This window comes from Bombyx mori, chromosome 25, assembly GCF_030269925.1.
Source record: "Bombyx mori chromosome 25, ASM3026992v2".
Classification (NCBI taxonomy): Eukaryota; Metazoa; Arthropoda; class Insecta; order Lepidoptera; family Bombycidae; genus Bombyx; species Bombyx mori.
Window position 1 is genome coordinate 8,328,312 of NC_085131.1, and position 26,598 is coordinate 8,354,909.

General features: G+C 36.5%; 3 protein-coding genes across 5 annotated transcripts; 2 read left to right on the plus strand and 1 right to left on the minus strand.

Moving 5' to 3' along the window:
- Positions 1-5: 5 nt before the first annotated feature.
- LOC692816 (glucosamine-6-phosphate N-acetyltransferase) lies at positions 6-9,353 on the minus strand. Of its 3 annotated transcripts, XM_012688819.4 has the most exons (7): positions 8,927-9,353; positions 4,702-4,921; positions 3,784-3,911; positions 2,097-2,158; positions 1,419-1,559; positions 843-899; positions 6-448 (listed from the first exon to the last, which is right to left on the minus strand). In XM_012688819.4, the coding sequence occupies exons 1-6, from the start codon at positions 8,951-8,953 to the stop codon at positions 881-883; spliced, it is 597 nt and encodes a 198-aa protein (XP_012544273.1). In that variant the 5' UTR covers positions 8,954-9,353; the 3' UTR covers positions 6-448; positions 843-880.
- Positions 9,354-9,480: 127 nt separating this feature from the next.
- LOC134201412 (uncharacterized) lies at positions 9,481-15,337 on the plus strand. The gene is made up of 2 exons (XM_062676161.1): positions 9,481-12,422; positions 12,768-15,337. The coding sequence occupies exons 1-2, from the start codon at positions 9,980-9,982 to the stop codon at positions 14,177-14,179; spliced, it is 3,855 nt and encodes a 1,284-aa protein (XP_062532145.1). The 5' UTR covers positions 9,481-9,979; the 3' UTR covers positions 14,180-15,337.
- LOC101736253 (complex I intermediate-associated protein 30, mitochondrial) lies at positions 15,221-26,291 on the plus strand. The gene is made up of 5 exons (XM_004921802.3): positions 15,221-16,810; positions 21,848-22,065; positions 23,226-23,411; positions 23,696-23,840; positions 26,164-26,291. Exons 1-5 carry the CDS (start codon positions 16,516-16,518, stop codon positions 26,241-26,243), a joined length of 924 nt encoding a protein of 307 aa, XP_004921859.1. The 5' UTR covers positions 15,221-16,515; the 3' UTR covers positions 26,244-26,291.
- Positions 26,292-26,598: the final 307 nt, after the last annotated feature.

Genomic DNA, 26,598 nt, shown 5'->3' on the forward strand with positions numbered 1-26,598 from the left:
AAAAGCATATTTTATTGTTTTAATAAGCATTAAATTTTACTTAATAAAAAAAGGATTAGTACATAATTCATTACGCAATGTATTTTATGTTAGTTACGATTTAAGTACAAACAAAGCATTTTATGCTTCGAAAAGAAAAAGTACGGGTACAATTATTGTTTACATATAAACTGAACACAAATCCTTAAGAGAATACGTAATATTATTAACAGGTACGTATCTATTATTATGTACCTCACTAGTCTTCATATATTTTTACAACTTGAACACATGAAAGATTTGTGATTTCCATATCGTTTATTAGTTGAAAGAAATAGCAAAGCTTAGATACAATATTTATTACGTGCTAGGACATCCATGGCCGATCGGACACCCCATCAAAAAATAATTCACAAATCATCGCTTTTAGTCTTCAAAACAATTATTGTCTGCGATAATAATTGAATTCCTAAAAAAATTACAGAATTGCATTAAATCAATAAATTAAATACAAAAAAATACCAAAAATTCTTTGAACATTATATTGCGACAAAATACGAATCAATGATTTGATGGATAGAAAGATCGACCCTGCAACCGTAATAACACAAACAACCAAGCAGGCAACACAATCAACATAAAAAGCGTTTTTTTTTTTTCTAATCTACCAACAAACATCAAAACCAATTTTCTAAATTCAAAACCAGACTTGATTTCTAGGAACACTCAAAATAGAACACATTATTTAACTGTTTCTATATTTGAAAATTATTACATAACCGAAAATACAATTTGATTATTTCTCGAGCTGGAATGATGATGTACGAGTTGTGAAGACTGCCCGGCCACTAATGTTTACTTACAGTTTGGAGCGCATGTCGGATGTCCCAGCGGCTAATTGTCAAGAGGGTTCATCGAACCTGAAACAAAACGATAAAATTTGTATTTTCTTCGTATCATCGCGAAACGTAAACATAATTAAAACAATTTTAATGGTTGAATTTGGAATTTATTATTATTGTCAGTATATTGTTTCAGAGGTTTCAAATACTTCACAAACTGTGAAAACTAATAGCAATAAAAAATGATCATTTTATAATAAATAGTGATGGTAATTTAGTTCTTATATAATATTTTTAATGTAATCCACCAGAGCGATAGTGGTTTTTTAGTGGAGTGGATTGGATTGTAATTCAGAATGCTGGCAACGCTGCTCACAGTTTTAATGGGCACCAACGATTAAGGTGTTATTCGTCGATATTTAAATATTGTGCGAACTACCCTCTATTTTCTTAAATAATTAAATTAATCTCGTACATAAAAATTGAGTAATTTGTAATAATAAACACATAAACGCCAACGGCGGACTAGAAGAAAATGATTGTTTTGATCGGATTAAAGTCAAATCATATATTGATCAGTAAAGCGGTTTAACGTACCTCATGTTCATAGCGTTAGAATTCCCAGGCTCCATCTTATATCCTAGCGTCTCGTAAAATTTTATTAATTTATCCTTACAGTCGAGAGACATTTTATAGCATCCCAGCTCTTGAGCGAGAAGCGATACGGTTACCACAATTCTGGAGGAGAAAGAAAACAAATTAAATTATTATGAATTAATTGAAAATGTAATGTATGTAGTTCAAAAAAACAAAAAAAGCAAAACCTAAAGCAACACTTATAAATTCCGGTTATACCGGTCAAGATATTTGGGCTAAAATAAAAATAAATTGTATTTTCACCGATCCTTTATGTGTATGCAAATTTTTCAAATTTAATCGCAAGTCTTGATTTGAAATCACAAAACTTTTTCACCACAAAACATTTACTAACACTTTAAATGTGCAATTTTTGTTTGTTTTATCAAGAACAAAACACCTTTTTGAATCTCATTAAGTTTATAATGTCATATTATTAGATATAACGTTTTTTTTTTTATTGCCCTTGTAGGCAGACGAGCATACGGCCCACCTGATGGTGAGTGGTTACCGTCGCCCATGGACTTCAGCAATGCCAGGGGCAGAGCCAAGCCGCTGCCAACCGCAAACAAAGCAAATTTAACGTTTCCAATAATAATAAAAATATGTGTACACTAAAGAGAAATTGAAATGACTTACAATTTACCAAGTTGCTTTCCTCTGTAAGTGTCATTAACTACGACGTCTTCTAAACGGCCGCGCTGAAATTATATAGATAAATATCATTAAAATTACGGAATACATGTTTTTTTTACTGTATACGGATGAACAAAAGCTTACGATACACATAAAAGCCTTAACCCAGAGAAATCGGAAATCTCCTTAAGACACGAGCTCGAAGTTAACGGTAGTGGAATTTATACGTGCCAGCTAATAACAGAACGTAAGATTCGAAGTATCGAATATAAAATCATTACATTGTTTACTTAATCCCGCGTTTATTTTGAGGTAGTTTTTCTTCTGAACTCTGATGGAACTGAATTGTTTTAATGCAACGAAAGGCAATCTCTGGTGCCTAACGATTATGATCGATCATCTATATGCGTATTTTTTTATTGAATGCTTTGCATTTTATTTATTTATTTATTAGGCACACAATACACATTACAAGCAAAAAAAATAAAAGATACACAATAAATAACGACAAGTAAAAAAATTGGCTTGTAACGCCATGCGCGCACAACTAATCCGGATAAATCTGCTAAGTAAACAATGTTCATTACAACTATAGAACCGGATAAATGGTTTGCATAATTATTATTACTAGAGGTCCCGCAGTAGTCGAAATTCGACTATAATTAATTCGAATTGTAAGTTTGTACACTATTATGATTGTATTTTATACTTCTATAATCAAAAATTTCGCCAAGACTACACTATAAAAAGTATTAATAAAGACAAACAATATTTAATCTATTCTCAATTTGACCACAGACGTCAAAAACAATAGTTTGACAATAAATAGTATGCATGCGTGTATGCGTCAAATACATGGTATGTAGTGTGTGTAATGTTTTCTTTATTGATTTAATGTATCTTTTATGAATTATTTTAAAAAAATTCATACTCTTCCGTCCGCGCAATTTTCGTAAAAAGGCATACAAAGTTTTTGCTTCACGTATTAATATATAGATACCACGACACAACGTGAATGCCCCAACACACTGAGACTTAAAATAATGAAGTCTACATCTAAATTGTTTAGTAACACAACACATATTTTTGTTATTGCCCGTGTAGACGGACGAGCATACGGCTACCTGATGGTGAGTGGTTACCGTTGCCCATGGACTTCAGCAATGCCAGGGGCATAGCCAAGCCGCTGGCTACCGAAAGTCGAATTTGAAGTCGTCGTGGCCTAAAGGTAAGACGTCCGGTGCATTTGCATGCTATTAATCCAATTAAATACGTACTTAACAAATGTTCACGATTGACTTCCACGGTGAAGGCATAAATATCATGTAATAAAACGAAAACCCGCGAAATTATAATTTGCGTGATTACTGGTGGCAGGACGTCTTGTGAGTCCGCAACATCCTTAGCCTCAGGTAGGCCGTGAGTTCGTCAATCCATCTAAGCAATAAAAAAATAAAAATAAAATTGATTTTTATTACGCGATGCAATTCCTGCGTCGTGGAAATCATTCGTTAACACTAATTTAAAGAGTATATTTAAAAAAAAATTGGTATTGGTCTGCGGGATTCGAACAACCGCTCATCGCATCGCTCGATACGGTCACTCTGTCTTATCTTTTAGGCCACGACGACTAACGTCTGGCGTTTGGGTAAATAACTAAAAAGAAAAACCATTGCATGTGTATTCTCACCAAAGAGCAGTTGTGGATGAATTTCTGTTCGATGGTCAGCGTTGCTGCACCTATGAGTTTATTAATGCGCGTGTCCTCTATTACGGTCACATAGTAACCGCCCGAGTGTTTCATCTTAGTGAAACGGTCTGAAAGACAAATATGACATTATGCAATTGAAAGCGAAAGTTGGGAACAAGTCGTACACCAAGCGTAATATAGAAAGTAAATTCGACAGTACCACCTAATTTTAAACTAGCTTGATAAATGTGGATACATACATACATAATTATACTACATACATATTTCTGTTTGAGTTTCTATACGCATTTTATGTTAATTACATGAAATTATTGCTAAAGTAATCAAGGTTTTTTGCCGTTCTCTTCAATTGAGCCAGGAATGTCATATATTCTTGATACTTGTAACTGAGTTAAATTTATTTCTCTCGGGAAGCGTAGACATAATTAAAACAATCTTTACGGTTTAAAATCGCGTGTGATAGACCGTCGTCTGCGACCACGAAAACTGTGAAATATTCAAAACGTCGTAAAATTCAAGAAGATTGTATTACGCAGGCGACAAAACTACGCAGATATTAAATACTTTAATGTACTTTTGATATCCTTCGACCAAAAGAAAAAAAAAACTACATTTAAGCTTCCATAATTACCACGGAAACTCGACATTTATATTATATAAATAGCATACTGTGGTATCACCATGTCGGTCAGTCGTAAAGGTCACTTATCAGACGGATTCTTGTCGGTATTTCAAGGTTAAATCACACAAATTACAAAACTAGTTTCTTTTGTCATTTGTCTCGAATCATGTCGGCAAAAATTTAGATTCATACATGTTTTTTTTTAACTTGCGTATTACACACGTAATGAATGTTAAATTCTAAATGCAATACATAATGGTAATATTTTTGTTTACCATCATACTGTTTTCTCGTAATATTTCCCACGCTTGTTAGTTGACTGAGGAGCTGCAGGAAACCCTTATCGTAATCAGAGCGTTGTAAAGGCCTCACAATCATCCAATCCTCGCCGGGGTCAACAGCACTGATTTTAGGATGAAACTTTGCCGGACTCTTACTGAAATCCAGTCTTTTTAATATCTCCGGAGGGTAAAGGTATTCGGAGAGTTTCCCTTCCTAGAAAAAAAATAAAATCCAATAAATGGTCAAACTTGTTAGAAACATCCCATTCTTAGGATGAAACTTCGCCGGATTTTTACTAAAATCCAATCTTTTTAATATCTCCGTAGGGTAAAGGTATTCGGAGAGTTTTCGATCCTAGTAAAAAAAATAATCCCAATAAATTGTGAAACTCGTTAGAAACATCCCATGCTTGCCATTGACGTTCACTACGGCAGATATTTTTTAGTCGAAGTTGACAATATGATCTTGACTTAAAAAGCTCTTTTCCGTTTTAATTGAACACGATGTGTTCTTAAAATGAGATTGAATTGAACAGAAATTGTGAATTTGCACAATCTCAAAATTATTTTTAAGTTTGTACCTACAATATCAAAATTGTTTTTAAAATATATATATATTATATTTTATAATATATGCTATAAAAATAGCATCTAGATGCTAATCGCAACTTTTAATAACGTTGTTAACACGACCGTTCATCAATCATTTCCGATCATCGAATTAGCATAATATTAAATAGGAAGAATCCGGCAAAACGTGAATAGCGCTAACAACATTTACAAAATATATTTATCTATCTATCTATCTATATATATATAAAAATGAATTGCTATTCGTTAGTCTAAAACTCGAGAACGGCTGGACCGATTTGGCTAATTTTGGTCTTGAATTATTTGTGGAAGTCCAGAGAAAGTTTATAAGGTAGATAAATACGAAAATGCTCGGAATTAAATAAAAATAACAATTTTGTTTTTCCTTTGATGTGTCCCCCGTCGGACGGATTCCTTTTGTTTGTTTTAGTTTATTTTATACAAAAATTTAGGTCTTTTATTTATCGATTGAGGCACTATGAAGTCTGCCGGGTCAGCTAGTAAGTCATAAAAATACCAAACTACAACGTTCGGATCATTGGTCTACCCAAAAAGCCATTCGCTATCAAATGGTGACTTCCGATGAAACAACTGAAGCCGCTATACCATACCTACACGACATTTTATCAATATAGATCAACGTGGTTGGGCCAACTTTTAACTAAATTCACGCAATCCATCCCAATCTTTGACATATACCGCCAAACTCTTCGATACCCGGTTGGAACAGCGCCCCTAGCGGCACACAAATTGGAGTTAACTTTTACGCTATCGAGAACGTTAAAAAACTCGCACTAAGCACACTGGTCGTCGAACCAGTCGTAGATGGGTTGTAGGTACCCAAGCAGATTTTTATTAAGCTATATCGCATCGTTGAATAAGTAATAATAACTGTCTGCAAGACTTAAAAATCGGAATACTCGCTGCACTTGACATGAGTACACCTTACGTATTATCCACTATGTCATGACGCCATGACCTTTAGGCCAATTCGAGTTTTACGGTGAGAATATCAATAACATTTTCATTTTATTTATAATGACACAATTAAAATGATTAGATTCAATGATAGCTTATCTTGAAACTCTATAGATATTTCTTTCTGATATCGGAACAAACAGAAAATCTAAATTAACGTCCTGTTCTAATATTGATAATAAATTAAAGAACATGCTTATCATGTTTAAGCAACACATTTAATAAAGTTAAATTAATTACTAAATATATTTTAAATACATACTAAAATATGGAAACTTGCATATTTTGATCTATGGCACAGTAGTTACTGTCAAATATGTATAATGTTACTGGTGGTGGGATCTTTTGTGAGTCTGCGCGGGTAGGAACCACCGCCCTGCCTATTTCTGCTGTGAAGCAGTAATGCGTTTTGGTTTGAAGGGTGGGGCAACCGTTGTAACTATACTGAGACCCTAGAACTTATGTCTCAAGGTGGTTGGCACATTTACGTTGTAGATGTCTATGGGCTCCAGTAACCACTTAACATCAGGTGGGCAGGTGGGCTCGTCCATCGACCTAAGCAATAAAAAAAAGCATATTCCAAATATGCACTATGTTTCAATTTTACTGCATAGGGCCTCGCAATATTCGACTGGTTTGTAAGGAGAATGGTAATAACTATTCTCCTTACAAACTTACTCCTTACAAAATCACAATAGCGATGATTAGATTATCATAAATATTACATAAGAAAATCAATGAAAGGGTATTCAATTTTACATAATCACATAGCTTGTTTCAAATACTATGGCTTCACAAGAAAAATTATTATATGGTGCGTATGATCATTATTTGCATATAATAGTGTATTTAATGGAAAAAAAGGAATAAGCAGCACAGTGTAATATGTATTACATATATTTTTAAAATAAAAAACAAATATTGAACTAATCTACATAAAAACATAACAAATATCCCACGTATTGTTAACAAATTTGAATTCAAATTTAACATTCAGTGTTACAATCCTATTAATGGTAACAACTATTTCAATAAGATTTTTTTAAATGTATTAAGTATTTTATTATTAGTTTTGTTATTATATTTATTAACATTAATTACTTAATTGGGGAACCATTCATTCTTAAGTGGACAATAGCTTTTTACTCTGTTATAGATCATAACCATAGAATCCACACAATATTCCCAGATTATCCTGTTTGATACTGGTCTTATTACTTGACGGCCTCGTTTTATTTTCCCAAGTAACTACTGGTCTAGTTCATAGACCTATATAGTAGGGACACGACATATTGTTCTATACGTACAATTGCTTATATAAATAGCACCCATTTTGAAGGCACATACATAAAGATATATCTATCTCGTTCTTACTCAGCACTTTAACTCGCAGGAAAACAATATAACAGTATTTCAGTGCGTACATAAAATGAAACATGAATATACGTAAATATCTCCGTCTCCGTCTAATGAGGCCGAAAATCCGCCATGTTTAGCGCGCCAAATGTCATTGTCACGTCAATTCGGCCGTCTGTTTTGGGTTGTACATTATTTATTGACTTTGATATCGATTTAATATGATTGAATATATAAAATTTCATAATTTATCATGCTTAAAACATACAAAAATAATAATTAAAACGTATTTTATAGGATCTCAAGAAAGTCGATGCCCTAAAACTATTATCATATGTATTTAAATTCATTATGGAGCCCTCATCCGAAAAATCCATTTTTCGGTCGGAATCTATTGATCATGACACTAATCATAAATACCACTTTAAAATATGTCATCAAAACATATTTAGACATTCTGTTTAGATATTTCGGGAAAAAGGCTACCGACATATCGGAACTATTTAAATAAAATAGTTTTATTCCGCAGTGAGTAAAACACTATTGTAAATTTGTTAAATATTTAATAATTAAGTGATTTTAGAGAGGAAGTCACAAGGAATGACGTTTGTAATTAATGAATAAATGTTCTGTAGGTGTTTTTTTTTCACGCGGTCCCTTGATAAGTTTAAAATTTGAATCACTCTCAAGCGAAAGTGATTCAAATGGTGCGGCGCACCTTCCTTGGGGTGCGCTGCGGTAGTATGTTACGGACTTTAGAGTCAGCAAAACAATTAAAATAGATTGTTATAGTCTAAGAAAAACACGTACTCAAAATACGATAACATTTAGCATGCTAGAAATGGGCTGATGGCTTTGAACTACGCCATATCTTTATGTTTTGCGACAAACGACAACTTTATAAAATCAGTGTAGCAACTTTTAAAAATCATCATATCGTTTACTTGGCAAATTCGAAGGACGAACTTGTCTTAGATTTCACCCATCTAAATCATATCATATTTGCACATAACAATATACCTACTTACTTCCCATTAAAGTATAAATTCTACAAATAAATAATACTCAACAATATTTAAAATAAAATGAGCCAAGAACGTTTATCGATAAAACCTGATAACATTGAAATCTTTTGTACAGCACTAAAGCCGCCATGTTTTGTGGCCAGATGACGTCACAGTGGCACGAAATTTTGGTTGACGTTTCATTTCCATAGGTTTCCTACTTCATTGGTCTAGTTACGATAATAGCCAAGATGTACTCAAAAAATACAAAAAAAAAAATTATTACATACCGCATTTCCGTTCTTTTCCATGCCCATTTTGTGGTTTTTTTTTAATTTATTTGAGTATTCAAACAGACATTTCTATTTTATACTTGCCGATACCGATTCTATTTAATTACAGGATTGTCGCTGTACGACGTGGCTTTGAAGAAATAAATCGTTCGGCAAAGTGAAAGTGACGAGCGGCAGCGGTGACGACCTTGCAGCTTGTGTTGTTTCCGTCACACATGTATTCGCCTCACGAGCAAAGAGATTTCAACTGTAATTATATGAGTTCAGGTTTTGAAATTACATGTAAACTAGAAGACATTTTCGGATGAAAATTATATTTATGGCTTGTTTACTTTCCATTTCAAATGTCGTAAGACTTTGACATTTGATTGATTTTTGACATTAAGTGTGTTAAATAGGTCTATGGTTAATAAATATTATCTATGTTTTTTACTATCTATGATTAAACTTCTAACAAGTGGGTACGGGACTTTTTGGCGGGAACGCGAAAGGTGAAGTTGTTTGATTTGTTTTATTTTGTCTGAAAATGAAACAAAGCCGCTGGACGTAGCTTCTCGGGATCTTTCAAAAAGTCCACTGAAAAAATCTCAGTAAATAACCACCATTCAAATGTAATCTCAGTAAGCTAAGTTATATATGATTATATATAATATTATATATGATTACAACATTGTAGCAAACCGACCGGTACGTCACTCTCGCGGCCGTATGCCCGCTCGCTATACATAGTTAGTATCTATGTCCATCTTTTCAACAGTGTATAATCTATGTTCCGGGCGCTTCCGTTTTGAGTGTGAATAGCGTGCGCCCGCGTCTAAATGTAATTATTGTTTAAAATTGAAAATTGTTTGTGATAAAGGAAGATTAAAATTCGAAATTCGATATTGGTGACTAACCCATAGTTTTAAATACCCCTGAGATCTACCCCTCACTATATCTGGCTGCCCAACGTTTCCTAATTTTTTTCTTGCTTGGACTAACAAAATGGCGCGCACGCTTTTGTGAAAAATTTGCTAACTATTGTATGCTGTTGGTGCTTAATTGTAAAGAATGCCTTTAACTAGAAATCAAGATCGCCAGCAACGTCGCGAAGACGACGTTATTCCTGCTGCAGATGCAAATGCCAACGAAAATCACGAGGAGCATGATAGCCCCCATGATCGCCCCCACGCCGAATCACGTAGCAACAATTCTACGTTCAACTTGGATGATGTTTCAGCGTTGATGGCCTCGCTGCAACGTTCGCAGGCCGAAACATTTAAGAACATTATGTCGTACGTGATGGAACAAAGATCGTCGACTCCGGCACCTCCGCCGATGCCCCCAGTGAACGTAGATGGTACCTTGGCGCGTTGCAGAGCTTCTTTCAGCGGTGCACCTGGTGAATCTGTTGAGGCCTTTATAGATGCAATTGAAAGTTATACAGAATGCGTTCAAGTATCTGACGCTAACATCATACGAGGCCTAGCCATGCTTTTGTCTGCTGACGCAGCTACGTGGTGGCTAGGATTAAAGCATCACATCTCCACTTGGAACGAAGCCAAAGAAAATTTAATATATGCATATGGCACCCGCCTTCCACCACATAGAATATATTTGGAAATATTTGCTTCCCCGCAGGATAACGAAAACACAGACAAGTTTGTTGCTCGTATTCGTGCGCTTATGGCAAAGCTACCGCGGGATGATATTACTGAAAAAGTACAACTTGATATGATATACGGGTTGCTTCATAATAGAATACGCACAAGATTGCGCCGTGAAGAAATCACATCTTTCAATTCATTATTAAACCATGCTCGGAATATAGAAGATTCGATAGAGGAGACTCAATCGAGACCAGTGTCGTCCACTAGTGGTGTGCGTTCGATCCGTGCCCAGCCGGCCCAGGCTGCGAGTCGGCCTGAACCGTGCGCCGCTCGTGCGAGTGCCCCGGCGCCGCGCGCGCGCTTTCCAAACTCCGCCGCGGCCGTCGTGCCCGCCACCGCTGTGCCTGTCGCTGTCGCCCAGCCTGCCGCTGCCACGCCTGCCGCTGCTGTGCCAGGTTCTGCAGAGCAATTCGTGACCACGAAGAAACAGCGTCCAGTGTGCTCCTACTGCAAACGGTTTGGACATGCACGGGAACAGTGCCGTAAGTTAAACAACCGAGGTGAGCAAAGTCAATCTAACTTTTCCGAGGGTGTGCAAAATGACAATAATGCGTTTTATAGTGTTCAGTGTAATGTTAATAATACTAACACAATTAGTTCTAATTTACCTGTTCAGAATGCAATGTATGATGTTAAGCAGCATGACAAAAATAATTTTCTGAGTAATTTTGAATGTCAAAATTTTTGTAACCGGGATGCAAATATTAATTATGCTACCATTAACAGAGGCCCTACTTCCAGAAAATCTTATTTTCATGCCTGTAATGATTCTGTGTTAAAGAATATTAACTGTAATTGCACTAGTAATAATGAGATGCCAACCTTTTGTGATTCTCATGTTTTATATAATCAGGATGTTCGGACAAAGTGTAAAAATTTAAATATTTGTTATAACCAGGGAACTAGACCTAAATGTAAGAACTCAATTTTACCTTATAATCAAATAATTGAACCAAATTGTAATAATTTAAAATTTTCAACTAACCATGACTGTGACACAAAAGGCAGTAAGTGTAATTTTGGAAAAATTAACGAATGTGTGGAAATTGATAATTGTTTGAATTTTAATTATTGTACATGTGAGGGAAGTGTTGTAGCGTCCGTGTACGACCGTGAGAGTGATGATAGGTATTTGCATTTACGACCTATTTTCAAAATTCAAGTTCTCGGTAAACAGGGTACTGCACTTATAGATACAGCAGCTAAGCATTGTATTGCTGGTCACACGCTGTATGCTCTCCTTCTGCATAAAGGTCACCCTCTTACTCCCTCCACTAGGCGAGTCAAACTTGCTGATGGGCATGTTCGGAATATGGATGTATTGACAACCATATTACCAGTGAGGTTAGAACACATAGTGATTGATATTCCATTTATAATCTTCCCTGATTCTAATGATAATGAAACTTTACTGGGTATTGATTTTATTAATGCTGCCAAAGTTATTATTGATTTTCATCGTCATGAATGGTATTTTAGTACTGATGCTAAGGTGCATTATAAATTACTTTTTGAACCTATGTCTCGTGGTGTGTGCATAGCTTCTGCTAACATGCTTCGGGATGATGAAGGCATGCACTTGCAATCAGCTGAGCGCCAAGCATTGTCTGAGTTCCTTATTCGGCATGAAAGTATTTTTACAGCAGGGGGAGGTCCGACACCATTCATAGAACATTGCATAGACACCGGAGATCACCCCCCGATAGCTGTGCCGCCCTATCGCCTTAACCCTTCCAAGAAGGAGACGATGAAGAATGAAATAGAGAAGATGCTGGCAGATGACATCATTGAAGAGTGCGAATCCGCCTGGTGCTCTCCTGCATTGATGATACCGAAGTCCAATGGTAATGTAAGATTCTGCGTGGATTACAGGCGCTTAAATGAAGTAACCAAATCGGATACTTACCCACTCCCACGCATTGATGATCTTCTCCAGAGTACGAAGAAGAATTGTTACATGACCACAATAGACCTTCGTTCTTCATATTGGCAAGTTATGGTCCGAGAAGCAGACAGAGACAAAACAGCATTTGTCTGCCCCCTAGGCACTTACCGTTTTAAAAGAATGCCGTTCGGCTTGAAGAATGCGCCGGCGACTTTCCAAAGGCTTATTGATCGTCTACGCTCCTGTGCTGCTTTGAAGGATGTTACAGTACTTGCTTATCTAGACGATTTGTTAATTATTTCAGAAGGATTCCAGCAACACCTACAAGACCTGGAAGCTGTTTTTAGACGTCTGTCTGAATTTAAACTTCACGTAAACAGAGAGAAGTGCACTTTTGCCAAAGAAAGGGTCCGTTATCTGGGCCACGTCATCACTCCAGACGGTGTGTCTCCTGACCCTGAGAAGGTCAGTGCTGTCCTTAATATGCTGGAACCATCTAACCTAAAACATTTAAAAACTTTTCTCCAAACATGCTCTTGGTTCAGGAAGTTTATTCCAAACTTTTCAAAGATAGCAGAACCGCTTACTCGACTGACCAAGAAGAATTACACATGGAGCTGGGGACCTGAACAAACACAGGCATTTAAAGAATTGAAGCGTCTGCTGACCACGGCGCCCGTACTTGTTCAAGCGAATTTTAAACAACCCTTAGTACTGCGTACCGACGCGAGCAACTATGCACTTGGCGCAGTTTTAGCTCAAGGGGAAGGCAAGGACGAAAGGCCTATCGAGTATGCTAGCCGCCTACTCACCGCAGCGGAGCGCAACTACTCTACTACAGAACGGGAAGCGCTTGCTGTAGTCTGGGCCGTGGAGCGTTTCAGGCCATACCTCGACGGCCAACCAATTATTATAGGCAGTGACCACCAACCCTTGCGTTGGTTGCTTTCTTTAAAGTCTCCTGCTGGTAGGTTGGTCCGTTGGGCGCTTAAACTCCAAGAATTTGACATCAGATTCGAGTACACCCCAGGAAAAGCTAACGTTGTCGCTGACACGTTAAGTAGACCGATCTGTTCCAACGAAACACAAAATAACTGCGGCATCTGTTCTGTCATTTGCGACCTGCCCACCAAGTCACCTACCCAGTTACGTCAAGACCAGTTGACTGATCCGGAAATACAGAAGATCGTCACAGAACTGGAAGGAGTGGATGAACTTGCTGCTAAAAGATGGTCAGAAAGAGGATTTCTAATGGAACAAGGTGTTTTATATCGACTTAATCCGGATTCTGATGCCGAGGCCCCACAATTAGTCATTCCTGCCCATCAAGTGACCGACGTTCTCAAAGAGCTTCACGATGCCCCTACCGCTGGACATGCAGGAATTGACCGGACTTACCAACAAGTCTCACGTCTGTTCTACTTCACAGGAATGAGAAGAATCATAACCGACTATGTAAAGGCATGTGTCCATTGTCAACGCTATAAGGCTGCTAATACCAAGCCTCCAGGTCTATTGCAGACGCCGGTGATGAACCAGCGCAACGAGGTCTTGGCAGTTGATCTTTTCGGCCCGTTGCCACCTGGAAAACAGGGGGAGCGTTGGATCTTGCTAATAGAAGATACTGCTACGAGGTGGACAGAACTTTTCCCATTGAAGGAAGCTACTGCTGAGGCGTGTGCGTCTCATAATACTCCTCATAGAGGAGTATTATGAGATTTGGTCTTCCACGCCGACTAGTTTCTGATAATGGCGTACAATTTATTTCGGCAGTCATGCGTCAATGCATGTCCATCCTGGGGATAAAGCAAAACCTTATCCCTCTCTATCACCCAGAAGCAAACCCCGCCGAACGTAAAAACAGAGATCTTAAGACTTTATTAGCACAACTCGTGGAATATGACCACACTTCCTGGCCAAACATGTTACCAGTGATTCGGTTCGCTCTTAATAACGCTAAATGTCGCACCACAGGTATGTCACCTGCTTACTTATCATTTGGCAGAGAGATGAGGTCCCCCACAGAAGTCACCCATGACCTTCGTGCTGTTCTAGACAAAGATAACTTTGTTCCCCAAATAACTCCCTATCTCAGGAAATTTGTTAACTCCCTTTCAGCGGTACGCGAACGTGTAGAGACGCTTCAAGATAAAGCTAAAGGGTATGCTGATCGTTCGAGACGGCCCATTGAAACATTCAACGAAGGTGACATGGTTCTCATCAAATCACACGTCCTCAGTAAGAGCGCTAAGGGCCTTACTTCTAAGTTTGTTCCAAAACGCGATGGTCCGTATCGCATCGTTAAAAAGGTCAGCCCTACTACTTACCACGTCGCGCATGTTGACAAACCTGATGAAATTTTAGGGAAATATCATGTGAACGATCTCACTCTATACCGTGAGAATCAGAGTGATGCTCTTCCGCGGCCGGTGATGCCTAAAAAGAAACGTGGTCGTCCCCCAAATAATGTTAAAACAGATTCTCGAGTTCCAGGGCATATGACGACACGGCATGCTGAACCATGTGCTGAAGCTCCACGTCTTTCTCCCGCAGCTGGTGGTATGGTTGGTCTTGCGCCTGTCCCTCAGCCCAGTAGTGATGAGATGCTAGTCCAGGAGCGAGGGCGTCCTCCAGGACTAGAGGGGGAGTATGTAGCAAACCGACCGGTACGTCACTCTCGCGGCCGTATGCCCGCTCGCTATACATAGTTAGTATCTATGTCCATCTTTTCAACAGTGTATAATCTATGTTCCGGGCGCTTCCGTTTTGAGTGTGAATAGCGTGCGCCCGCGTCTAAATGTAATTATTGTTTAAAATTGAAAATTGTTTGTGATAAAGGAAGATTAAAATTCGAAATTCGATATTGGTGACTAACCCATAGTTTTAAATACCCCTGAGATCTACCCCTCACTATAACATAAATATAATCTCAGTTTACTGAGAATTTTTATATTAAATTAAATTAATTTATATTAAATATAATCTCAGTAAACTGAGATTAGTTTAATTTTTGATCTACATAAAAAATAATTAGACAGTATACAGTAAACGCACTTGTTTACAAAACGCTAGTAAATACGGCCATTGCCAGTTGACTGACAAAACCGGCGCATGCGCAATGTAGGCGTGAGGTGATGGTTTATTTATTAGATATAAAATAATTCATAATTGGGAATTTAGTTGTTTTTATGATCGAACAATCACGAATAGTCGTCAAACAAATGATAATTGATCAAAATTAATTAATCTGAGGGATAAAAATAAAGATATCTAGTAAAAGGAGCCGACTTAAGGGTGATCATTTGTTTAATTAATTATAAATAAAAAACAAAATGTGTGCAATTCACACGTGGTAGAAGTGAAACCTTCCAAAATTAAAATACAATTATCCTAAACGTCTTAAGTATATGTAAAGTTTTGTCATTAGTAAATAATTGTAAGGTAGCGCCCTCTGTGAATTGATATTTTAATTTCACGTATAATTCTAAATTAAAATTCACTACAAGAGCTTTCATACACACGTTAGTATTAAAAAATCTCACAGATGGCGCTGTATTAAATAGTATGTATATTTCTGTCTCATTCTTTGCTGGCTTCATCCTACACATTTTTGTATTTGTGTCTCTTACCTGTCGTTTTTTCCGTTGCATCCGGTTTGAAATCACAACGATTCTAAAGAAGTTTTCACTTCAATAAAAGACGAAAAAACAATTTTTACATTCGAATATTAACGAACAAACAACGAACAAATAATTAAAAATTAAAAAAAACCGAAAATCAAAAAATGTGGGGCCAAATTCAGTGAGCCATCAATGGACCACCCTCAATAGTAATTAAATGTATTATCTATGGACCACAGCCACAGATCAACAAGAGGAACAACGATTAATCTATGATGTAACCAGCTGATTTAAATCTTGGTACCTATGTACCTACCTATTTATTCTTAAAAATAAATATCTACAAATAAAATTATAGGTTATGATTAAGTTTTCTATAGTTCGTATAATAAACATGATTTTATGACTTTAGTGCTATAATATAAATTGAAAATGTCGTTACTTAAGACGAACGTTATAACTAGTGTTAAATATCTAAGAAGTTTCTCAGTTTTGTGTAGGAAAAGTAATCAGGATCATCATCTTAAAAAGTGTCCTATACTATTTAATACTCAACGATGGCTATTTTGGGAAAGACATAGAAAAGGAGGCTACGATACAACGATTAAAACGTCGAATTGGGAACATTTAAAAAATGGTTTGGTAGAGCTGAAACATGAATTGAAGTTGTTTGCTAAAGAACTCAAAGAATTATATGATATGGATCCTCTTCTGATTGCGAGGCCCGGTAAGTAAAAAATACATTACAAGCACGATTGTACAATACATAAATTAAAATGTAATGTAGAACGAATAACAGAACAGAACAATTCCTGAGGTTAGAATTTTAACCATTTGGCAAGTTCTTATAAAATAGATACATTAGGGAGAAATTTAGATGTTTATGTTTTGGAATAAAACAAAATTATTAGGCGATGAACCTTTTACCCTTAAGTACAAAGAAATAAAAAGTATCTGTTCTGAATAATTGAATTATTTTAAACATGTTAAATGATTCACATGTAAATGGGTATGCAGGGTACAATGGCTCAATTTCTGGAACTGTAATATCAGTAAACTCCTATCTTAAAGTAAATTAAGAAAAACATTTTTATTATTCTGGGAAAAAATACTCCTAACCTATATGGAAGGCCATAAAAGAAGAGGCCATGGATTCTATACATCTGCTGATTTTTATTTATTTTACCTATGTAGGTTCTAAATGTTTTCTTTCAAAGCTTTACTGCAAAGTTGTCAATCTTTTAATTTCATGACTAAGACTGCTACTTTTAGGGCCTCCTACATGATTCTAAATAAAAAACCAGAGTGTGCCAATTCCAATTTAGCCTTAATTATGATTGCATATGTAGTGCTCAGAGGGCAAGCTGGCTATAGCCTAAATGCACATTGTTGTACAAACTTTTTCAGAATCCGCGCTACGTAATAATAAAATATATCCACTTAGAAAATAAATGCATTTCATTCAAGACAAATAGCCTTACAGTACCAGTACTGCTTCTAGATTACAATTAACAAACATTAAAATTTTTTATCTTTTTTATTTTATGATTGATGTATTTATTCAAAAACTGTTAGAATTCCTTACTTCATGGTAAGGCAATTCTCAAAAAAAAAAAGGTAGGATTAATATTTTATGATGCTGGTCATTATATTAGCATTGTGCAAAAGAGTATATATTTTTAAAAATTCTGCTACATCATTTCATTTCATCAAAGAAAAAAAAAAAAAGGTATACCATATTGACTAGCAAGGGTGAACTATGTGTCATGTCTCCACAATTCCAGGCATGCAACTTTTTGGGAGTGTTTTGTTTCTTCTATTCCCCTAACTATTTTCTGGTAGCCTAAGAGGTTATTCCAGCTACGCCCGGACAGGTAGGTGAGCTCACGGGCTCAACCTGAGAGAATTTGCTAACACTAGCCCTAGCAAGAGCAGTGATTGCAGAATATACTGATTAGCATCAATGAAATTGAATAAGTGCAGTAAAATGAAAAAATTACAGGACGTTGCTTCTTAGGGTGCTCAAGTCTACTGAAATCTCGGTAAATTACATTTTTTTATTGAAAAATTCAATTTTGTTGAAATTTTTGCAAATTTCATAAATTAAAGATTGGGCTGTATGGTCGCAAGTCTTTGCCTTTTGTAAATTTGAAAAATGAAATTTCTGCTCAACACAAGTTAGACAAGTTGTCAACTCTGTCGGTTTCTATGGTTTTGTGTTTTAAAAATAGCCGTTATATTTCCGAACAAAATAAACGTTCTCATTCGTCTGTTTTGATTGACTGTGCTCCCCGAGATTGTCCCCAATTGTGGAAATGTCCGTTTCGTGTTTAGTTAAAAATAACTAACGCTACAAGTTCTTGACGAATTTTCGTTTCAATTGAGACTAACCACGACACATAACAGTTATGTTATCTGCTAAAGGTACTTCGATTGTTTCTGATGAGTGTTTTATGACTCCTGTGTCTTCTGTTGGTGACCTAATGGCAATGTCGCCATCGAAAAAAGAAGTCGCCACTAATCCTAACGACACCAGCGACTTGTTGACTGGCTCTGATTTCGGTAGCATATGTGATGTTACAATGCAGGAAGTGCCGCTGTATGATGACAATGTATTCATCGACGCAACGAGTCTAGACTACCTAGTTAAATGTACGGAATCAACACGACATCATAGTCAGATCGATAGAGGCAAAGAAAGCTTGTTTGTGAAGTTTGACCCTTTGTACGCTAATCAAATACGACAACAATCTGAATCTTCACATACAGAATCACCATCTGATGGCAACGAGGTAGATGTTGGCTACGAAACTGGAAGCAGTGTGTCGACTTTTACCGACAGTCACATTAGTTCACCGAAACAAACAATGTCTATTGGATCAGTACAGTCAATGCTTTGCAAAGAAAAGCCGACACAAGTAGTGCCACCTGTTGTTAATTCGGAAGTATCGAAAGTAATCATAAATCAAGTTCGCTCAACACCTGCTCTTGTTCGTAGTGTATCTGCTATATTGACTCCTACTCAAGTTGCCACAGAAAGACTCATTAGTATTGCAGGCAACACTCCCCCTACTGCTGCTCCGAGAAGTCCTAGAAACCGTAGCTATGGTGCACAGCAAGTTGACAGACTTCAATCGCTACGAATAATTTTACAAAAGCAAGATGAAGAAGTATTGCAACTAAGGCAGGAAAATAGAGAACTCAGGTCTAAATTACAGGAAGTTGAACATAAAAGTCAGAGAAGCATAGAGGAACTAGAATACAAAGTTAAAAAACTCTCTGAAGAAAAAGAAAAGTTTTTGGATAGAGAAAACAAATTATTTCAGCAGTTGAATGAAAAAAATATGGCAAACAAACAGATGAGTATTGTCATGGAAGAATATGAGAAAACGATTTCAGCATTAATTGGAGAACAGCAGAGGGAAAAAATTATGTCTAATGAAACAATAGAAAAGTTGACAGTCGAGAGAGATCAAGCTTTAGAACATTTGACAAGCATGGAAAGCTCCTTCAATGACTTACTAACAAAATATGAAAAATGCAAAAGCTTGATATTGGAATTCAAGGACAGAGAGAAAGTACATGAGAATAAGATGAACGAATATGAAGATGCCGTGAAGAAGTATGAAGAGTTGTACAGTAACTTAAAAAAGGTTACTTCTGAAAGCCTCTCTAAGGCAAATGAAACATTAGAGAGTATCACAAAAAATCATAATGCAGAAGTGACTAAGTTGAATGCCATTATTAAAAAGCATGAAATAACAATTGCGTCTTTACAAGAATCTCTGGCTCAGAAGAATCGAGATAATGAGGAATTGACAAGAATATGTGACCAGTTGATCAATGAAGTGCGTTGATTCTATAATGAGATTTTTTGCATTTTTATTACTATGTATCGTATGCTTATGAAACAAAAGGTTGTGGGTGCTAAGACTAAAAACTCATGCTGTGATGAATCTCAACTATTATTTGTTCATAATTTCTAAGGTTGGATTTTTTCCATCATTTATAATTTTATTAAATTTAATATTCCTTTGTTTGGCAGCCGCAAAATATATTTTTCAAATTATTAAATTCCAATGGAGTATGATGCAAATAAAATAACTCTGTTTACTTACAAATTATGTAACTACGTCACCAGAAGTCGTGAAAACAGAGAAGTGGTGAATGTGCCATGAACATTTATGAATCGTACCTCTTATTTTAATTACTATTTTTTATGGTTTTGGTAATAATTTAACTCCCACCTAAATAATTTGTTAATATGATTATGCCTATGGTTTAGTTACTATAATATACTTATTTCTCTTTAGACATTATTTAACATGTTCTTCACTGTAACTTGTAAACATTATTCTTGTTTTAATAAATTAATTATTGAAAGATTATTTAAAGTGTTTTATTTATGGAGTGGCATTTTTCATTACATCATGTCAGAGTTTACCTATTTTGCACTAAACATTTCTCCAAGAAATGTAGAAAATAAAAGCTATGTTTTATTTGATAAAAATGTGGTCAAAATAAAAGTAAAGTAACTGTCATCCTATCAGGATTGATAATGGAGGAAAAATGAGATTCTTCTGGTTCTGAGTTTCTTCATTTCTGAAGGTCTTATCTAGTTCTCTGACCACTCATTGCACTATTCATTTATTTCTATCTTCGGCTTAAAATACTGTTTTACGATTAGCCATGAATCATGACTCTACCACTTACCTCCTTCATTTTATTCATAAAGTAGGGTCATATTACAAGAGCGTGTCATTTGGATTTCTCATTGTCACCAGATTATTAACACTAACGAGCATACCTTACAACTGACGCCAAAACAGCCAGCTTCTTGTTCACTGGATAGAATAGAGTGTCTCTAGATCAATGCGGTTTCAACAAATTTCTATGTCAGAACATTTCTGTTCCTGCACGACTGCTCCGGTCACCGTCCTCGTCGAACCCGTCGCTTGCGACGAAGGGCTCGACGAGCGAATTAACCCATAGACACAGTCCACTGAGTTTCTCGCCGGACCTTCTCAGTGGGTCGCGTTTCCGATCCGGTGGTAGATTCTGCACTGCTCTTGCTAGGCTCAGTGTAAGCATCACTCCGGTGGCCCCGTGAGTTCACCTACTAGTTGAGGTTACTCTGAAATAGCCTCCCAAGGCTATCAGCTTAGGTAGGGAAAAAAACGACTGCTCTATAGGTTTCATTGTGTTACCTCTCGGGGCACGCCAAGGCAAGCCCAACGCTTTGATTTGGGCTTTTAGAATTCTATGGCAACAAACTCACAGCGCCAACAGAGCTCACAAAAACTCTAAAACTCTTCAGCGATGAGCGCAAAAATAAAAACGATAGATCCACCTGATACATTGTCAATGTATTTGGACGAACTCGTTGGAACATCCAAAGTACAGATCACCATTCTCAGAGTTCGACGTGACACTTGACCTTATTTCGCACTTTCTCGTTGGTCGCTTTAACGATCCGGTGGTAGACGCACTTGATAAGCAGTTACCCTGGAGATAATAGGCGCTCAGATATCTGGTAGCACCTCCTCACCTTCCACCCGACTGAGTCCTTGAGTTCACTCATCTGTACTGGTGAAAAAGCTGGAAAGTCCTACGGGCCATTTGCATCCCTTTATCTCCAAGGAAACCTGGTAACTTTGGAACTCTGGTAACACACAAATAGAACATTTTAAACCATTGCCTTGATAACTTTTGTTAAATTGGTTTAAACTGGGTAAATAATGGTTAAAATACATTATTGTTTCAGGTGAGATCGATCTTTTGTGGTGTTTCAATAGTCCTACAGTTCTAGAAAAATTCGTCACAACATGCGATAGTGACCATGGCGAAGGTTACAGTTCTTGTAACCTGGAAATGAGTCCAGCTGGACGAGCTCTCTTCCACGGTTATCTTGACACGAGAGTACCAAAGGACGGTCGCATCAAAAAAGCCGGATACTGCGCTATGAGATCGAAAATGCAAAGGGTATTTGTTAATTAAAAAAACTTATGTACTCGTATTTTTTACACATCAGCAATGCCAGGAGCAGAACCAAGCCAGATCCAAGCCGCTGCCTAACGTTTAATACTCTCCACAAGCCTCGTTTGAAGAAGGGCATGTCATAGCGACGATAGTTCGACGAATTGTCTCTTTGTTAATTTGTAGGAAGATTTTTTGTTCTCTACCTATTCCCTGGTAGCTTAAAAGGCTATTTCAACAACGCGCGGTCGCATAAGTGAGCTAACGGGCTCAACCTGAGATAATTTGCTAACAAGAGCCGTATCAAGAGCATTGCTTCGCAGAATTTATTACCGTATCGGAATCGCATAGGATGCTCGAACAGGGCACGTACTACAGTTTTCAGATTTTGTATCAGTTTTATGTATTTCTCTGTGTGAATTTTATCTTATCAAACTAAGTTATATTTATCGAACCTATGGTATAAGCTGTTCTAAGAAGTCTAATTCAGTTCCAAGTTCAGATTTCATTATTAGCCGGAGCGTAATACGTTCGAACGACATTAGACCTAACGACGCCCAGAAACATTATATTTATAAACAAATTGTGTACTGATCGCAATTATTAGTGATGACCATATTTTTTTCTATACTTTAAAAGTTCCGATAACGCTACCGGCTTTAAAAGCAATATCATTTACATTTCCAACACAGGAGAGCTGCAACAGAGCTTATAGGTACAATACCTACAATTGCAGCTCGTTAATATTCTTTTGACGAGGTTCTAATGTTACACACAGAACAGCTACGTTAATCAAGCAAGCATTGAAATTTTATGAACAAAATATTAACTGTGTCAGACGCTGAAAAAGTTCATACTTTGTCAAATGCTTTTTATTGGCAAATCACAAGCGGCTTACACGAACGCTGTCTATGCCGTATGATTTATTGTACACCGAAAAATAATAATATCATTATATTCATATAAACTGGTATCAAAGTACAAGATTACATTGGCAGTTGGGTCTTTAAAAAAACATATATTTTAGACATTCAAAACATCGACAAAATTAAAATAAAATTTCTACAGTGTGAACGTCTACCATATGAAGAATCAGAATTGAACTGTTTTCTTGCCAGAGCCTAGATAGCGTAATTAATTAATTTATTCTGCGTTTTTATTTTCAGAAATCATTCAAAAGAGCGTCCACGTTTGATTGGCATCTGTATAACACTTTAGTTTTAAAGGTCAGAGGCGACGGGAGAGCTTATTTACTTAACATCTCTACGGAGGGCTACTACGACATAACTTGGAACGATATTTACCATTATATTCTGTATACGAGAGGCGGACCGTACTGGCAAGTTGCGAAGGTACTAAACATGTATCTAACTTGGCAAGTTAAGATATTCACTGAATCATTCGCTGATTACGTCATAACACGTGAATTATGTCATAACACAAGACCAAAAGGAATTAATATTTAAAGGTATTACATGAGACTTTAAAACCATATCAGAAAGCGTGCTGTCGCTTTAAGCCATTTCCTAAACCTACCATTCAGACCTTAAGATCGTATACTCAGAAAAAAAAATCGTCGAAATTGAAAGTTGAACCCTATCATTAACTTTCTTAATTAATGATATTTTCTTTACAGATTCCATTCTCGAAGTTCGTTTTGGGATCAAAAGGCCGTTTGCAAGACAAACAAACGAGAATGCGTTTCGACAAAGTAACTCACTTCGGTATATCTTGCGGAGACAAGATAGTTGGTAAATTTAATCTAGAAATAGAGTACGTAGGTACGTATCTGTGTCATTAAAATTTCATTGTTGTTTTTTAATCAAATTATTTGAGTCTTTGAAAAAACATTTTTTTTTATTGCTTAGATGAGTGGACGAGCTCACAGCCCACCTGATGTTAAGTGGTTACTGGAGCCCATAGACATCTACAACGTAAATGCGCCACCCACCTTGAGATATAAGTTCTAAGGTCTCAAGTATAGTTACAACGGCTGCCCCACCCTTCAAACCTAAACGCATTACTGCTTCACGGCATAAATAGGCAGGGTGGTGGTACCTACCCGTGCGGACTCACAAGAGGTAATATCAATGTAAAACAATACGTTTCCTTTGGGCAACGAATATTTTCCAAGCTCTTTAGTTGCAAAAATTACTAGTTGTTCTTTGTAAATTTCTTTAACATACGAGAAATAGTACTGCCGCGTTGAATACGTACTGACGAAATTGTGCGAAAGTGATTTTTTCTTAGGGACTACTGGCTACTAGCCACGTCTATTCCGCACCTAGTCTCGCCGATTCCAGTAGTAAATTATCGTAAATTGACTAAATACACATAAATTTAAAACATGCTAAATATTAGGTTGAACGCTCAGTTGGTATTGCGATCTGCTCACCACGCTATATCAAATTTGTCTGATACACATTTAACTATTCTAAAAACAGCACTCACACATTTAAAGCTTTACTCTCTCGCTATCATCAACGAATTGGGTCAATGCACCGTTTCCCCATCTGCTTGAAATTTTGAGTTTATATTTAGTTTATCTGTTTTAAAAACACGTCTCCTACAGATTTGTCCCTTAGAGCGAATAACGAACAGGAGAACAGTAATCAAATAAATACGAGATTAAAATTCCATTGCTTTTGAAGGCTAACGAGTTTAAGACCTAATAATGGTGAGCGATTACCATAGCTCATGGATATTAGCGAATCCAGAAGTAGAGCCTAGAAGCTACCTACCGCTGAGGACTCATTTCTCAAATCTCGTTTGAAGAAGTCACAGCGCTAAGGGAATACGGTACAAGGGAGTTCATTCCCAATAGTAATTAGCAAGAAATATGTATATCTGGAGAACATTGTATCAGAACGCAGTGGTTTTGAGCCTTCTTCTTCTTCTTCAACCCGTGTCCACTCAATGCTGAGTGTAGGTCCCCTCGAATGCACACCATTCTCTTCGGCCTCTTGCCTTTCTCATCCAGTCTCTACCAACTACTTTGACCAGGTCATCGGTCCACCTCGTTGGCTGTCTGCCCACGTTACGACGTTCGATCCGTGGTTTTAAGTAGTAGGAACGAATTCTGCTGCGGCGGCCTCCTATTTTTACGAATCGTCATGTTTCAAATTTTTTTATTATTATTTGTTATTTATGACTTATAGTTTATTTTTCATCCATAAATGTATAAAATAACTTGCTGACCAGGCAGACTTCGTAGTGCCTGAATCGATAAATAAAAGACCTAAACTTTTGTATAAAATAAACTTAAAACAAACAAAAGGAATCCGTCCGACGGGGGACACATCTAAGGAAAAACAAAATTGTTATTTTTATTTATCATATTTTCATATTTATCTATATCTACCTTTGTTATCTACCTTTAAAACCTTCCCTGGACTTCTACAAATAATTCAAGACCAAAATCAGCCAAATCGGTCCAGCCGTTCTCGAGTTTTAGCGAGACTAGCGAACAGCAATTCATTTTTATATACATAGATAGATATTATAACAAACAGTTAGAATGTCTGAATTCATGGCCTAAAGGACGCATTATATACTCGTATCGAGCGATGCGTCTATGTCGCTATTTAAATTCTGCAAGTACCACTTTGTCTAATGAAATACCTACGTAACTCATGTTCACGATTGACTTGCACGACGAAGGAATAACTTCGTGTAACAAATAATCAAACCTACAAAACTAATAATAGTTTGTGTAATTACTATACAATTGAGACATATCTCTAATCTTAAGTGGGGTGACGGCTATCTATCACTTTGTGATGTTTACTAACTCCAGTAACCCCTTGAAACTAGGTGGGGCGTGAAACTCGTTTTTCCGTCAACGCAATAAAAAACAATAAATTATGTCTAATTTTCAGTTGTTTTTTTTTTTCAAGGGCACCATAATAATATATTGAAATAATATACCCTATGTCGCCCCCCAGAATTGAGACCTATGTAGCAATACTTAAAGTATATTGAACCCCATCAAAATCAAGGTTATGAAGCGTGCCAAAGACTGGCTGTTGACTGAAACACTGAGATCATTTCAGTCATTTAAATATAATTAAATCATCTCATTTTCATGAGGCGTTTTTTTTTCAGGTTTAGAATTCGATCCAACACACGATGAAGAATTTGCCTACGAAATGTACAAAACGGATAAATACATTGTTGCTGTCTAGACAATCTCGCTGTAATAATTAGTTGAAATAAATTAATAGAGATTTAAATCTTTTTTTTTTATTGGGATCAAGTAGTACGCATAAGCTTACAATCTGGCTTATCGGCGTCGGTATATCTTGATATGATCTTGAACGAGGCAGTTGTAGTGCCGCTTTAGATCTTGTGAGCCGTGATCACGTCTACCTCTTTATGCCAACAACAACAGTATTGAACATCAACCTTAGAATTTAAGTAGCTTAATCCAAAAACCTTGTTTTTAGCAAACACCAAAAATGTAATTTATAAATAAGTTTTTATATTTACTTTAAAGTACTTGCTTGATTTAAAAAATATGGAAAGAGTATGTTTGTCTTT

Bases quoted from the DNA above. Each gene is read 5' to 3' on its own strand.
- LOC692816 (XM_021346693.2), bottom strand. From the start codon at position 8,953: ATGGGCATGGAAAAGAACGGAAATGCG. The intron at 4,922-8,926 runs GTATGTAATAAT...TTTTTTTTCTAG, and splicing joins TGGAAAAGAACGGAAATGCG to GAAGGGAAACTCTCCGAATA. The intron at 1,560-2,096 runs GTAAGTCATTTC...TTTCTCCTCCAG, and splicing joins GGAAAGCAACTTGGTAAATT to AATTGTGGTAACCGTATCGC.
- LOC134201412 (XM_062676161.1), top strand. From the start codon at position 9,980: ATGCCTTTAACTAGAAATCAAGATCGCCAGCAACGTCGCGAAGACGAC. The intron at 12,423-12,767 runs GTAATGTAAGAT...TAATTATTTCAG, and splicing joins GATGATACCGAAGTCCAATG to AAGGATTCCAGCAACACCTA.
- LOC101736253 (XM_004921802.3), top strand. From the start codon at position 16,516: ATGTCGTTACTTAAGACGAACGTTATAACTAGTGTTAAATATCTAAGA. The intron at 16,811-21,847 runs GTAAGTAAAAAA...TTATTGTTTCAG, and splicing joins TCTTCTGATTGCGAGGCCCG to GTGAGATCGATCTTTTGTGG. The intron at 23,412-23,695 runs GTACTAAACATG...TTTTCTTTACAG, and splicing joins CGTACTGGCAAGTTGCGAAG to ATTCCATTCTCGAAGTTCGT.